The sequence below is a fragment of the Pollicipes pollicipes genome, unplaced genomic scaffold, assembly GCF_011947565.3.
Source record: "Pollicipes pollicipes isolate AB1234 unplaced genomic scaffold, Ppol_2.1 Scaffold_6052;HRSCAF=7182_pilon_pilon_pilon, whole genome shotgun sequence".
Classification (NCBI taxonomy): Eukaryota; Metazoa; Arthropoda; class Thecostraca; order Pollicipedomorpha; family Pollicipedidae; genus Pollicipes; species Pollicipes pollicipes.
In genome coordinates this window covers 18,479,116-18,490,538 of record NW_023596805.1, presented here as the reverse complement: position 1 = coordinate 18,490,538, position 11,423 = coordinate 18,479,116, and the positions used below count along the sequence as shown (strand labels likewise).

Below are 11,423 nucleotides of genomic sequence, written 5' to 3'. Positions count from 1 at the left end.
CGGGGTCAGAGGCAGGCCGCAGTGGTCAAGGCAGGCAGGCCGCCCGCATCCCCGGACGTCATCTACATAGAGCGTAACGGCTCGCTTTCCCCCCTTCTTATGCTTCAGTTTCGCTCCATCAAAACCACTTCCCCTCCGTAACGGCGGCCCTGGCGATCATGGACGCCCAATGGTCATAAAACTGGCGACTTTCTGTGCGAGCCTGGCAGCTTGGCGAAAAAGCTCGGTGCCGTTCGGAACCTGGCAACCGTCATCACAAGCTCCGGCCTGTCGGAGTCGGTGTGTGTCTGTGTGTGGGGGGGTGTGTGTGTGCATTCTTACCTCGGTGGTCGGCTGTACCTGAAATTTAGCGTTACGTTTGGTATGTATGATGTGCGGCTGTGCATATCTATAAGCACAACGAAGTGGCACCTTGTGTATGAAGGAGCGGTTGTCACTGGTTTGGGGTTTGGTGTGGTGTGGTGGGAATTGGAAAGGCACCCGTACCAGTTATGACCTTTATGTCTTACCTTATATGCGGCGTGTTTCGCCTACGTGCGTGCCGTCGAAAATGCAGGTTTGGATAGGACTGGTGGAATCTGGTATGTTGCTGCGTTTTATAATGCATGTTATGTGACACACCTATTCATGTACTTCTCAATGTTTGGATACCTACATGCAAGGTGCAGTCCAAGGCTGGACCCAGGAAGCAAAGCCCCCTTCACATGGCTGAAGTTGGGCAAAAATGAGAGTTTCTGGACTTTTAAACAAACTCAAGCACCTTTGTAGATCCCTGTATTTTACTGGGGCTTTGGTGACTTCACCCCCCCCCCCCCCTCCCTGCTATCTCAAGAAGAAAGCACCAAGTCTGGCAAGAAGCCTGTTAATTGGCACATTTTGGGGTGGGTTTTGTTATTTTACTGCCCAGCCTTCTTACACCAGTTTATGTCATATGATAAGCTCTTGAAAATCAGAAACCTAGGTACCTATATGAACAATGAACCTCTTCTTACGCCAGTCCCCCCCCCCCCCCACCCACCTGCCAAGGCATCATGGATCCTTCCTTGATGCAGTTGGCAGTAGAGCTGGAGCAAGAGAGGAAGCCTTGTGTGTCTGCATCCTATATCAGTCAATAAATGCGGAGAGCAAAGGTTTCAATGGAGCAAGTTGGCCAGGTCAAGGTTGGTGGCATTAAGGACATATGCCTCCCAGTTGTCAAATGGCCAAACTAGACATACAACCAAACAAAGGTTATGCTACTAAAAACTTCATTGTGCTGCAGTCATGTGTGTGATTCAACACCTCTCTAGTTAGTACTTATTACTTTTTAGTCATATGATAGTCTGGCTTTCCAGAGTGTCATATGATTAAGGACTGCATGGTGAAAATCTGAAAGCATGTGGACCCTACCTAGATGCCCTCCTGTGCCTCATGCAGAGAATAGCAATACAGAGCATAATGCAAGCTCTGTTATGCTAGGATAGAATTAGCTACTCTGAATTCATAATCATGATCCAGAGTTGATGAGTTAAAATAGCATGCCTTGGGGAGCTAGGTTAAAGGACTTGGCAAAATTTTGCATGACTCACTTGACTCCATGTTGTGCAATGAGTCAGTCATGATATGCTGTTTTGGAGGCATTGTTGAATTGAAAAACATACATCGTGAGTCAACCAGATTTATGCTTGATTCCGGTGAAATGTGATCAGCCAAAAGTATGGTTGCTATGTGCAATTTTTTCAGTACATGAACAAGAAGCAATATACAAGCTCTGGTCCACAACTTAAAGTCAATTAACTGATTTTGATAGATGAACATTAAGTGCCAACTATCAGTGGGCATTGTGTTGACCTGTGGTTTTTACTAAAACTTGATCAATCAGTGAGGAAATTCATTTTATTGATGCAACACACATGCTGTAGTTCGTGCTTTGCTATTATGTTTTTTATAACAGATGGGCCAGGATAGTTCATGCAGGATGTGTGAGCTTTCTGATTGTGGATCCCACCATGCAAACAGCCAGACATCAGCTGGGTCCTGAGTGACATCAGAATGCTGGGACAGTTGAAAAGTCTGACCCAGAGTCAGGCAATGAACAGTTTGTTCCTTCAATGCTATCATGAGAAGGTGAAAAGGTGAGAAGGGCATGTGCACCTATCAGTGCCCCATCTTGGCAACCCTCTGTCAACAACCCTGTGTTTTTTTGTTTAGCTTGGCCACCTCATGATCAGGCACTGGTTGCAGTGAGCTGAGACTCGACTGCGCGCCTCTCGGCCTCGGCGGCGAGCTCTGCACCCGGCTGACGCACACCGGCGTCACCATGAGCACCGGCCGCACCGGCAAGAAGCGGCGTCGGCCGGCGTCGCGGTCGGCTCGCGCCGGCCTCCAGTTCCCGGTAGGCCGCATCCACCGGTACCTGCGCGCCGGCGAGCGCCGCCTGAGGCGCGTGGGCGCCGGCGCGCCCGTCTACACGGCCGCTGTCATGGAGTACCTCAGCGGTGAGCAGCGAGGCCCGGCTGGGACGCGGCATGGCGTGTGGACGGAGGGGGAGGGAGGGTGCAGGGCGTTAGTGGGCTCAGACACCGGTGATGTGGCCAGTTGGTCGGTCTGGCACCTGCTCCTTTTCTGTTGTTCTAGGGTTGAGTGGAACATGTGTGTCACACACTTCATCCCAGGGCGTATGCCCCTTCTGGTCGGGGTGTGCACCCATGGTGAGGGGGGCTCAAAGCTTTTAGTCCTGGTGCCGCCATTCGTGTCCTGTCGCGCACGCTCTCCGGCGTTTGTTGCAACGCCGGGTCTGAACCGTGAGTCGCTAATGTCTGGTGAAGAGTCGCTGAAGTTTGAGCCCCATTTGAAATGTGATCGCTTTCAAACATTCACCTTGCCCGGACCGATTCTGTTCATGGGGCTACTGGTTTATCGCATGTTGTTTAAGAGTGTCGCCGTTTGAAGCCCCAGCGCACCCACCGCCACCACCTGTGTGGCAGTGTCTGTAGGTTTATCACATCGGCTTTCCATTCTATACATGTTTACAGGCGTGTGGGTGTTGCGGCGCGGTACCAGCCGCTGCCGCCGCCGGACTGAGTGTGGTGTGTCAGCCGCTACCGGCGCCGGACTGAGTGTGGTGTGTCAGCCGCTGCCGGCGCTGGACTGAGTGTGTATGTCCATGTTGTACCAGTCGCTGCCGGCGCTGGACTGAGTGTGTGTGTGGCGGTGTCAGCCGCTGCCGGCGCTGAGCTGAGTGTCCGTGGTGTGTCAGCCGCTGCCGGCGCTGGACTGAGTGTGTGTGCCCGTGGTGTGTCAGCCGCTGCCAGCGCTTGACCGAGTGTGTGTGTCCGTGGTGTGTCAGCCGCTGCCAGCGATTGACTGAGTATGTGTGTCTGTGGGTGGCGTGTCGAGCAGCCGAGCTGCTGGAGCTGGCCGGGAACGCCGCTCGCGACAACAGGAAGAGTCGCATCACGCCCCGGCACCTGCTGCTGGCCATCGCCAACGACGAGGAGCTGCACAAGGTCAGTCTTGTGGCTGCCTAGGGGCTGGCATGGTGAGGGGCCTGCACACGGTTAGTGGGGTGGCTGGGAGGGGGTAGGAGCTGCACATGGCCGGTGGAGCGGTCTGGGAGGGCGAGGGGCTACGCACGGCCAGTGGAGCTGTCTGGGAGGACGAGGGCTACACACGGCCAGTGGTGCTGTCTGGGAGGCCGAGGGGCTACACACGGTCAGTGGTGCTGTCTGGGGAGCTGTCTGGGAGGACGAGGGCTACACACGGCCAGTGGTGCTGTCTGGGGAGCTGTCTGGGAGGCCGAGGGGCTACACACGGCCAGTGGTGCTGTCTGGGGAGCTGTCTGGGAGGACGAGGGCTACACACGGCCAGTGGTGCTGTCTGAGAGGATGAGGGCTACACACGGCCGGTGGAGCTGTCTGTGAGTACGAGGGGCTATACACGGCCGGCAGAGCAGTCTGGACCTTGCGGCTTTGCACTCGGCTCTGTGCTGGTTCTTTGCTGTGCTGTTTATCCAGGCGTGTTGCGTTCATTTTATGCGAGCTGCAGGGCTGTGTCCGCTTGATGCAGCCCTCTGTCCCACACCCACTCCCGGGGCTGTATGCGAGCTGTATGGCTATGTGTCCGCTTGATGCAGCCCTCTGTCCCACACCCACTCCCGGGGCTGTATGCGAGCTGTATGGCTATGTGTCCGCTTGATGCAGCCCTCTGTCCCACACCCACTCCCGGGGCTGTATGCGAGCTGTATGGCTATGTGTCCGCTTGATGCAGCCCTCTGTCCCACACCCACTCCCGGGGCTGTATGCGAGCTGTATGGCTATGTGTCCGCTTGATGCAGCCCTCTGTCCCACACCCACTCCCGGGGCTGTATGCGAGCTGTATGGCTATGTGTCCGCTTGATGCAGCCCTCTGTCCCACACCCACTCCCGGGGCTGTATGCGAGCTGTATGGCTATGTGTCCGCTTGATGCAGCCCTCTGTCCCACACCCACTCCCGGGGCCGTATGGTGTGCGCGCAAGTGTGGGTCAACGGCTGTCTAACCGTAGGGAGTTTGAGCTTCCATGATACGAATACACAGCGTGTTGCTTCGGACGTGTTGACACAATTTCAGTGTCCATTGCAACCCCTGCAGCCCAACTATTCCCATCGCGCGGTCGGTGCGTGGAATGTGCTACCATCAGCTGGCAGGCATACCCTGTGACTTGGCCCAGTGCGTGCTTATGGCAGCAAAGAGATCCGTGGCTAGTCATGTCACACGGCGTTAGCGCCATACACACGGCTTGCAGTCGTGTCGGATGTGTTCATCATGTCGCCTCCTGGACTGGAATAGTCGGTCCGCGTCTTACGTAGTTCCTCAATACAGTGCAGTGACTATGGGGGACTCTTCCAGCACGTTTCCTTCTGTAGTGTGCCAGTCCTGTTATGGGCCTGTCGTGCGTAGTGTGTGTCGCCTCCCGCTATTCCTGTCGATACATGTGCGTGTCTGTCGCCGTCTCTGTCTCAGCACACCACGGTGGTTCTCCGTATTGACAAAGGTCCGTGTGTGTTGCAGTTCTTGCGCGGGGTGACCATTCCCCAGGGCGGCGTACTACCCCGTATTCACCCGTCGCTGCTTGTGAAGCGGGGCGACACGGCCTCCATGCCGGGTGAGTGTCAGCCGCCGCCGCGCCGCCGGCTGCCTCCCAGCTGCCGGTGCTGAGGGCTGGCTCCCAGCTGCCGGTGCTGAGGGCTGGCCCCCAGCTGCCGATGCCGAGGGCTGGCTCCCGGCTGCCGGTGCTGAGGGCTGGCTCCCAGCTGCCGGTGCTAAGGGCTGGCTCCCAGCTGCCGGTGCTGAGGGCTGGCTCCCAGCTGCCGCTGCTAAGGGCTGGCTCCCAGCTGCCGGTGCTGAGGGCTGGCCCCCAGCTGCCGATGCTGAGGGCTGGCCCCCAGCTGCCGGTGCTGAGGGCTGGCTCCCTGCTGCTGATGATGAGGGCTGACTCCCAGCTGTCGGTGCTGGTGGTGCTCACTCCCAGCGGTCTGCCAGGGCAGCCAATCAGGCTCAACCATGCTCGACTGCATATCCTGTTGCTTGAATGGACATGCAGGAGGTGCGGTTGTGGTTTGCGGTTCTGAGGTTGTGATTTACGGTTTTGCGGTTTTGGTCTCCCGTTCCACGATTGTGGTTAATGGTTTTGTGGTTGTAGATTGCTGTTTTGCAGATGTGATTTCCGGTTTGTGGTTTTGTCCAACGGGTCGTCTACATGTCAGTTGCACGTCTCCAATTTCATGGGATTTGTGACAAGTAGTCGCGTATGATTGGAATACTGATGCCATTGTCAGGTAGGTTCATTAGCCTATATTCATGTCATAGAAATAATGCCGAAAAAGAGGGCCAATAAGCTTTGCTTTGCAGCTTAACAGAATTCTCGAGGACTTGACTCCTGGAGAAGCTTGACAGCGAAATACATTGACATTTCATCTACCTCTTATTATTTTGATTATGATTCAAAAGATCCGAATAAGTAATGCTGATATCAGTGAATATCCAGGTGCTACGATAAAAATGGGTCATACATGTTTCAATTAGGTTCTTTTGAGAATATGTTTGCTTGAGCACATGTGAAGGGACTGTATTTTAATTACGGTAACAAGGCTGCGGAAGAAAGGCGCAACAAGTTGCAATACAGCTGGAATCTAAAACAAGAAAATAAAAGGACAGAAAATAATATCTTTTGTTTCGTACTTCTGGTGTCTAGCTGTGGTGCGATTACTTTTGTACAATCTCTCCTGTCGTGATGTGGTCTCTGTTCTGACACCACTGACGCCTGTCCGCCGGCGGTGTAGCTCGCCGCATCAGCCGCGTCTCTCCCAACGCTCACCGTATGGTGTGTGTGCCCGCAGCCGTGTCCCTCCCAGCGCTCACCGTGTGATATGTGTGCCCGCAGCCGCGTCTCTCCCAACGCTCACCGTATGATGTGTATGTCCGCAGCCGTGTCCCTCCCAGCGCTCACCGTGTGATATGTGTGCCCGCAGCCGTGTCCCTCCCAGCGCTCACCGTGTGATATGTGTGCCCGCAGCCGTGTCTCTCCCAGCGCTCACCGTGTGATATGTGTGCCCGCAGCCGTGTCTCTCCCAGCGCTCACCGTGTGATATGTGTGCCCGCTGCCGTGTCTCTCCCAGCGCTCACCGTGTGATATGTGTGCCCGCTGCCGTGTCTCTCCCAGCGCTCACTGTATGATGTGTGTGCCCACAGCGGTAACGGCGTCCACGTCTCAGTCAGGCTCCGCCACCGCCGCGCAGAAGAAAGTCGGCGTGGTGGCGCCCACCCCACGCGCCCCGCCCAAGAAAGGTCGGCGCCGTCGCCTCTGCCTTGTCGGACCGTCCCTGTTCACGTGCCTGACCGCCCCTGCTCACGTGGTCACCGTCCGCCACGGGGCTGCCGACAGCAATCTCTAGCGCTGTTCACTGCTTTGTTTTAGCTTGACGCAGGTTTCATGTGCTGCTTTTTACGGACCTAACAACTTTTTGTGGTGATGTGAATGAGCGGCTGCTTCTTGGTGGTCGGAAAGGTTGTCCAAATGATGTGTGCTTTCCCGAGGAATTTGCCATTTCCCAATGTTCACCCGCCAGCTGTGTGCGATGTGGGTCAGCGGTGACACTCGTGACCCTGTCGTTCCTGTCGTGCTGTGTAAAAGCCGCCGGAGGACCTATGTCTATATGTCCTCGGTTACAGCGGCCGGCAGGCGAGCCAAGCCTAACGCCAATCTCGCCCCGCTCTCGGAGAAGAAGCTGTTCCTCGGCCAGACGGTGAGGGGGCTGCAGACGGGGTAATAACGTGCCCCCGGGCCTAAACAGCTGCTACGGCAGGACTTTCTTGACCAAGTTCCTTAGGCTACGTCATACCGTGCTGCATTCTCGAGGAGGGCCGGTCGATGCCGCGCGCCGCCGCCCGGTGCGTCGCCGCTGACCACCGACCGCCGCGTCTCCCCTGTGCCGGTCTGTGCCTCGCGCCGCCGCCCGGTGCGTCGCTGCTGACCACCGCCGCGTCTCCCCCTGTGCCGGTCTGTGCCGCGCGCCGCCACTGACCACCGCCGCGTCTCCCCTGTGCCGGCGGCCCGTGCCTCGCGCCGCCGCCCGGTGCGTCGCCGCTGACCACCGCGCCCCTGGCCGCCGGCAGCTGCACGTGGTGAGCGGCGACATCGCGATGGCGAGCGTGCAGGCGGTGGTGCACCCGACCGCGTCCGGCTTCGCTCTGGCGGGGCAGGTGGGCGCCGCGCTGGAGGCCGTCGAGGGACCCCGGCTACGACGCGCCCTCGAGGAGCTGCGCAAGAGCCACGGCCCTCTGGCACCCTGCGGAGGTACGCCCCTCCCCCCCCCCCCGCGGCCCTGTTCGCCTCCTCCCTCTGGCTCCCATGGAGCCGGGGCCCCTTGGCGCCCTGCGGAGGTACGCACCGCCCGCGGCCGTATTTGCCTCCTCCGTCTGGCTCCCTTGGAGCCGGGGCCCCCTGGCGCCCTGCGGAGGTACGCACCACCTGCGGCCCTCCCGCTCGCCTCCTCCCTCTGGCTTCGTCGGCACCCTGGCCCCCTGGCGCCCTGCGGAGGTCCGCACTGTTCTCAGCCCTGCTTCCTCGCTGGAGCTCAGCGAACGCATGGTTAGGATCATGCGCACCCTTCTCTTCTCGCTTGCATGCCTGCGGGATGTCTGATGCATGTCCTGCCTTCTGATTTGCCAGGACCCAGTCTAACCACCATGGCCCTGGCCAGTCAGAGCTTTATTCCCCACCGTCTTGGTCATGCTGTGACTATCGCTGGATCTCCTAGGCCTTCGGTCAGCCTCTCGCGCGCCATACTGGGGAGGCCGGCCCCAGCTGTTTCGTGTGCGGGTACCGCGTCACCTCCGTGCGCCACGCCACGTTGGAGGCGGATGCCACGCCTTTTGTTCGCCCATATCAGGCAGCAGCTGAGCAAACGACCATCCGTTGAGGCCTGGATAGGTAGCTTTTCGTAGCATGCAGAGTCCAGACCCAGTTACGTGTCACCATCTGTTTCCAGCGACGCTCCTTCCCACCAGATGCAAGCTACCCTCTGTTTCCAGCGACGCTCTGTCCCACCAGATGCAAGCTACCCTCTGTTTCCAGCGACGCTCCTTCCCACCAGATGCAAGCTACCCTCAGTTTCCAGCGGCGCTCCTTCCCACCAGCTGCAAGCTACCCTCTGTTTCCAGCGGCGCTCCTTCCCACGAGATGCAAGCTACCCTCTGTTTCCGGCGACGCTCCTTCCCACCAGATGCAAGCTACCCTCTGTTTCCAGTGATGCGCCTTCTTACCAGTGACATGCCGTGCTCTTTCCAGCGACGCTCTCTCCCACCAATAACGTGCCGGCCAACTGGATCATCCACGTCAACGGGCCCACCCACAGTGAGTGGGGACCGGTGTCTCGAGCCGCGCCTCCCCCGTGCCGGTCGCGTGGCTGGCTCTTGACGTCCGCTCGGGTGCCTCAAGCCCAGAGTGCCGCCGCCGCTCCTTTGTTATTTTGGCGTAGGACACGACGGTGTTGCTCGATTGTGGATTGAGTGTGATGTGGGCCGGGAAGGTGTTAACTGGCGACGCTGATACTTTGGGCCCCGACTCGCTGTCTCTGTGTCTCTGACGACGTTTGGTGTCCGCGGTAATCGCGTCTGCCGTGAGGCCCCAGAGCCGTCCGTTGCTGAAGCAGCGGTCCGTGCCCGCCTGCGGTTCGCGCCGCCCACTCGGTCTGAGCTGGCGGCCCGTGGCGGGGTGTGCCGCTAACGGTGCGCTGCGCCCGACAGCTGACACCAACATCGGGGACAAGCTGACCAAGTCCGTCAAGAACTGTCTGGCCGTGGCCGACCAGAAGAACCTCAAGTCGATCGCGCTTCCGTCCATCGGCAGCGGCAAGTAAGTCCCCGGTGGCTGGTTCGAGTCACGCCGTATAGGTGGCGGTCGCGTCGTATAGGTGGCGCTGGCTGCGGACCGATCGGCTGGTCGGGCTGACCAGGCCTCGCCGGGCCGGGTCTCGTGCGACGCCTAGTCCCATAGCTCTCACCGTCGTCGCAATGTGATGCTCGAGCGCGTTATCCGTTCGATTTCCGTCGATCAGAGTCACTGGTCGGCGGCTGCGGTCGGCCGTGATTCTCGCAGTGCCTGTTGTAGGACTGAGCTGTGGCCGAGCTGATCTCGCGCTCGACCCAGCCCCGCTGTGTTGGCTGGCCACTGGCGCTGTGCGAGCACGGCCGGGCGGCGCCTGGCCCACCGTCGCCGCCGCTCCCCGTCTGACCCCACACCCGTGCGCCTGGCCGTCAGGGGTGGTCTGGAGAAGGCGGACGCGGCCCGCATCATCCTACGCGCCATTCACGACTACTTCGTCAACGTCATGTCCTCGTCGCTCAAGGACGTCTTCTTCGTGCTCTTTGACGCTGAGAGTCTGGCCGTGTACCGCGATGAATTGGCCAAGCTGGACGCCTGAGGTGGCCAAGCTAGACGCCCAAGGTGGCCAGGCTGGACGCCTGAGGTGGGCAGGCTGAACGCCTGAGGTGGTCAGGCTGTCTGATTGTCCGGTGCCTGTCTAGCTGTGGCCGCTCTGTCCAGCGGCCAGTGCGCGCGGCTCGACAGCTCCGTCAGCTGTGGGGCTGGGCGGCCGAGGGTCGCATGACTGACAGCTGCTCTCTCCCTGAAAGTTTCCCTGAAAGGCCACCTCGCTTTCTCCGTTTTGAAGTGAGCTGGGCATCGCTCTTCTCTTCTGAAAATAGTCTCGTGCTGTCATAGGTTTCTGTTCACGTCACGTGTCCGTGGTCGCTGACAGCCTTTTGCACCGTACCTTGCCGGGTATCCACTGCCTTAGATGTGGATGATGCAGTATGTAGTGCACGGAACTCTGTAGTGGCGGCGGCATGCAGCTGAGCACATACGTACGCCCGGCACGCAGTCAGATATGTAGACGTTAGAGTTGCATTGTAGTTTGATGGCCAGACCTGCTGACGACGACAGGCACGCTCTGGTGAAGCTCACGTACGCCAGCTCGCCGCTCGGACGTAGTTTACGCGCGCTAACTCACGCCGCCGGCCTTCACTATTCGGCAGCTGTTTGCCTTTTGTGCGCACTACACACGGCGTCGTCCAGTGCAGCGTGGTGCGCTCGCTGGAGCAGGCTGCCGCGACGGTCAGCGCGGCGCGTCGGCAGCCGCAGCCGAGTGGCTGGTGTCTCCTGTCGACAGAGACCGGCTGCCGCGACGGTCAGCGCGGCGCGTCGGCAGCCGCAGCCGAGTGGCTGGTGTCTCCTGTCGACAGAGACCGGCTGGCGGCGGGCTCCAGCAGCGGTCGACTGCTGCCGGCGCCTCCTGTCGGCAGAGACCGGCTGGTGGCGGCTCCAGCAGCGGTCGACCGCTGCCGGTGTCTCCTGTCGGCAGAGACCGGCTGGTGGCGGCTCCAGCAGCGGTCGACCGCTGCCGGTGTCTCCTGTCGGCAGAGACCGGCTGGCGGCGACTCCAGCAGCGGTCGACCGCCGCTGGTGTCTCCTGTCGGCAGAGACCGGCTGGCGGCGACTCCATCAGCGGCCGACTGCTGCTGGAGCCGTCGCCAAGCTTACGGGCTGAGCCGGAGGTCCGGCTGGCAGCGCTGTGTGGCGCCTGTGCGCCGCGTGTGCGTGTGACGTCGCTAGCCGGGCGTGGTGCACATGGGGCCGTGCGTGTCCGTGTGTGTGTGCCGCGGCTGACGCTGCTCATTAGCCGTCGGTCCGGCACGTGGCCGCGCTGTCCCTAAGCCGCCTCTAAGCAGCCTCTGAACCACCCCTGAGCCCTCTCTGAGCTGTCTCTGAGCTGCTTCTGAGCCGCCTCAGAGCGGACCAGTCCGGCGTCCTCTGGACAGCCCCTCCCTCGGGTATCACATGGGAGTCCTAAGCCAGCCCCTCTGGTTGTCACATGGAAGTGCCGGGCCAGTCCGTGCCCTCTGG

At 59.6% G+C, this 11,423-nt stretch overlaps 1 protein-coding gene across 1 annotated transcript; it reads left to right on the top strand.

Moving 5' to 3' along the window:
• The first annotated feature begins 270 nt into the window (after positions 1–270).
• LOC119104576 (core histone macro-H2A.1) lies at positions 271–10,701 on the top strand. Its single transcript, XM_037228303.1, has 10 exons — positions 271–361; positions 2,224–2,477; positions 3,382–3,488; positions 5,030–5,123; positions 6,710–6,805; positions 7,190–7,263; positions 7,634–7,814; positions 8,808–8,873; positions 9,266–9,374; positions 9,780–10,701. The coding sequence occupies exons 2-10, from the start codon at positions 2,300–2,302 to the stop codon at positions 9,940–9,942; spliced, it is 1,068 nt and encodes a 355-aa protein (XP_037084198.1). The 5' UTR covers positions 271–361; positions 2,224–2,299; the 3' UTR covers positions 9,943–10,701.
• Positions 10,702–11,423: the final 722 nt, after the last annotated feature.

Bases quoted from the DNA above. Each gene is read 5' to 3' on its own strand.
- LOC119104576 (XM_037228303.1), top strand. From the start codon at position 2,300: ATGAGCACCGGCCGCACCGGCAAGAAGCGGCGTCGGCCGGCGTCGCGG. The intron at 2,478-3,381 runs GTGAGCAGCGAG...CGTGTCGAGCAG, and splicing joins TGTCATGGAGTACCTCAGCG to CCGAGCTGCTGGAGCTGGCC. The intron at 7,264-7,633 runs GTGAGGGGGCTG...GGCCGCCGGCAG, and splicing joins AGCTGTTCCTCGGCCAGACG to CTGCACGTGGTGAGCGGCGA.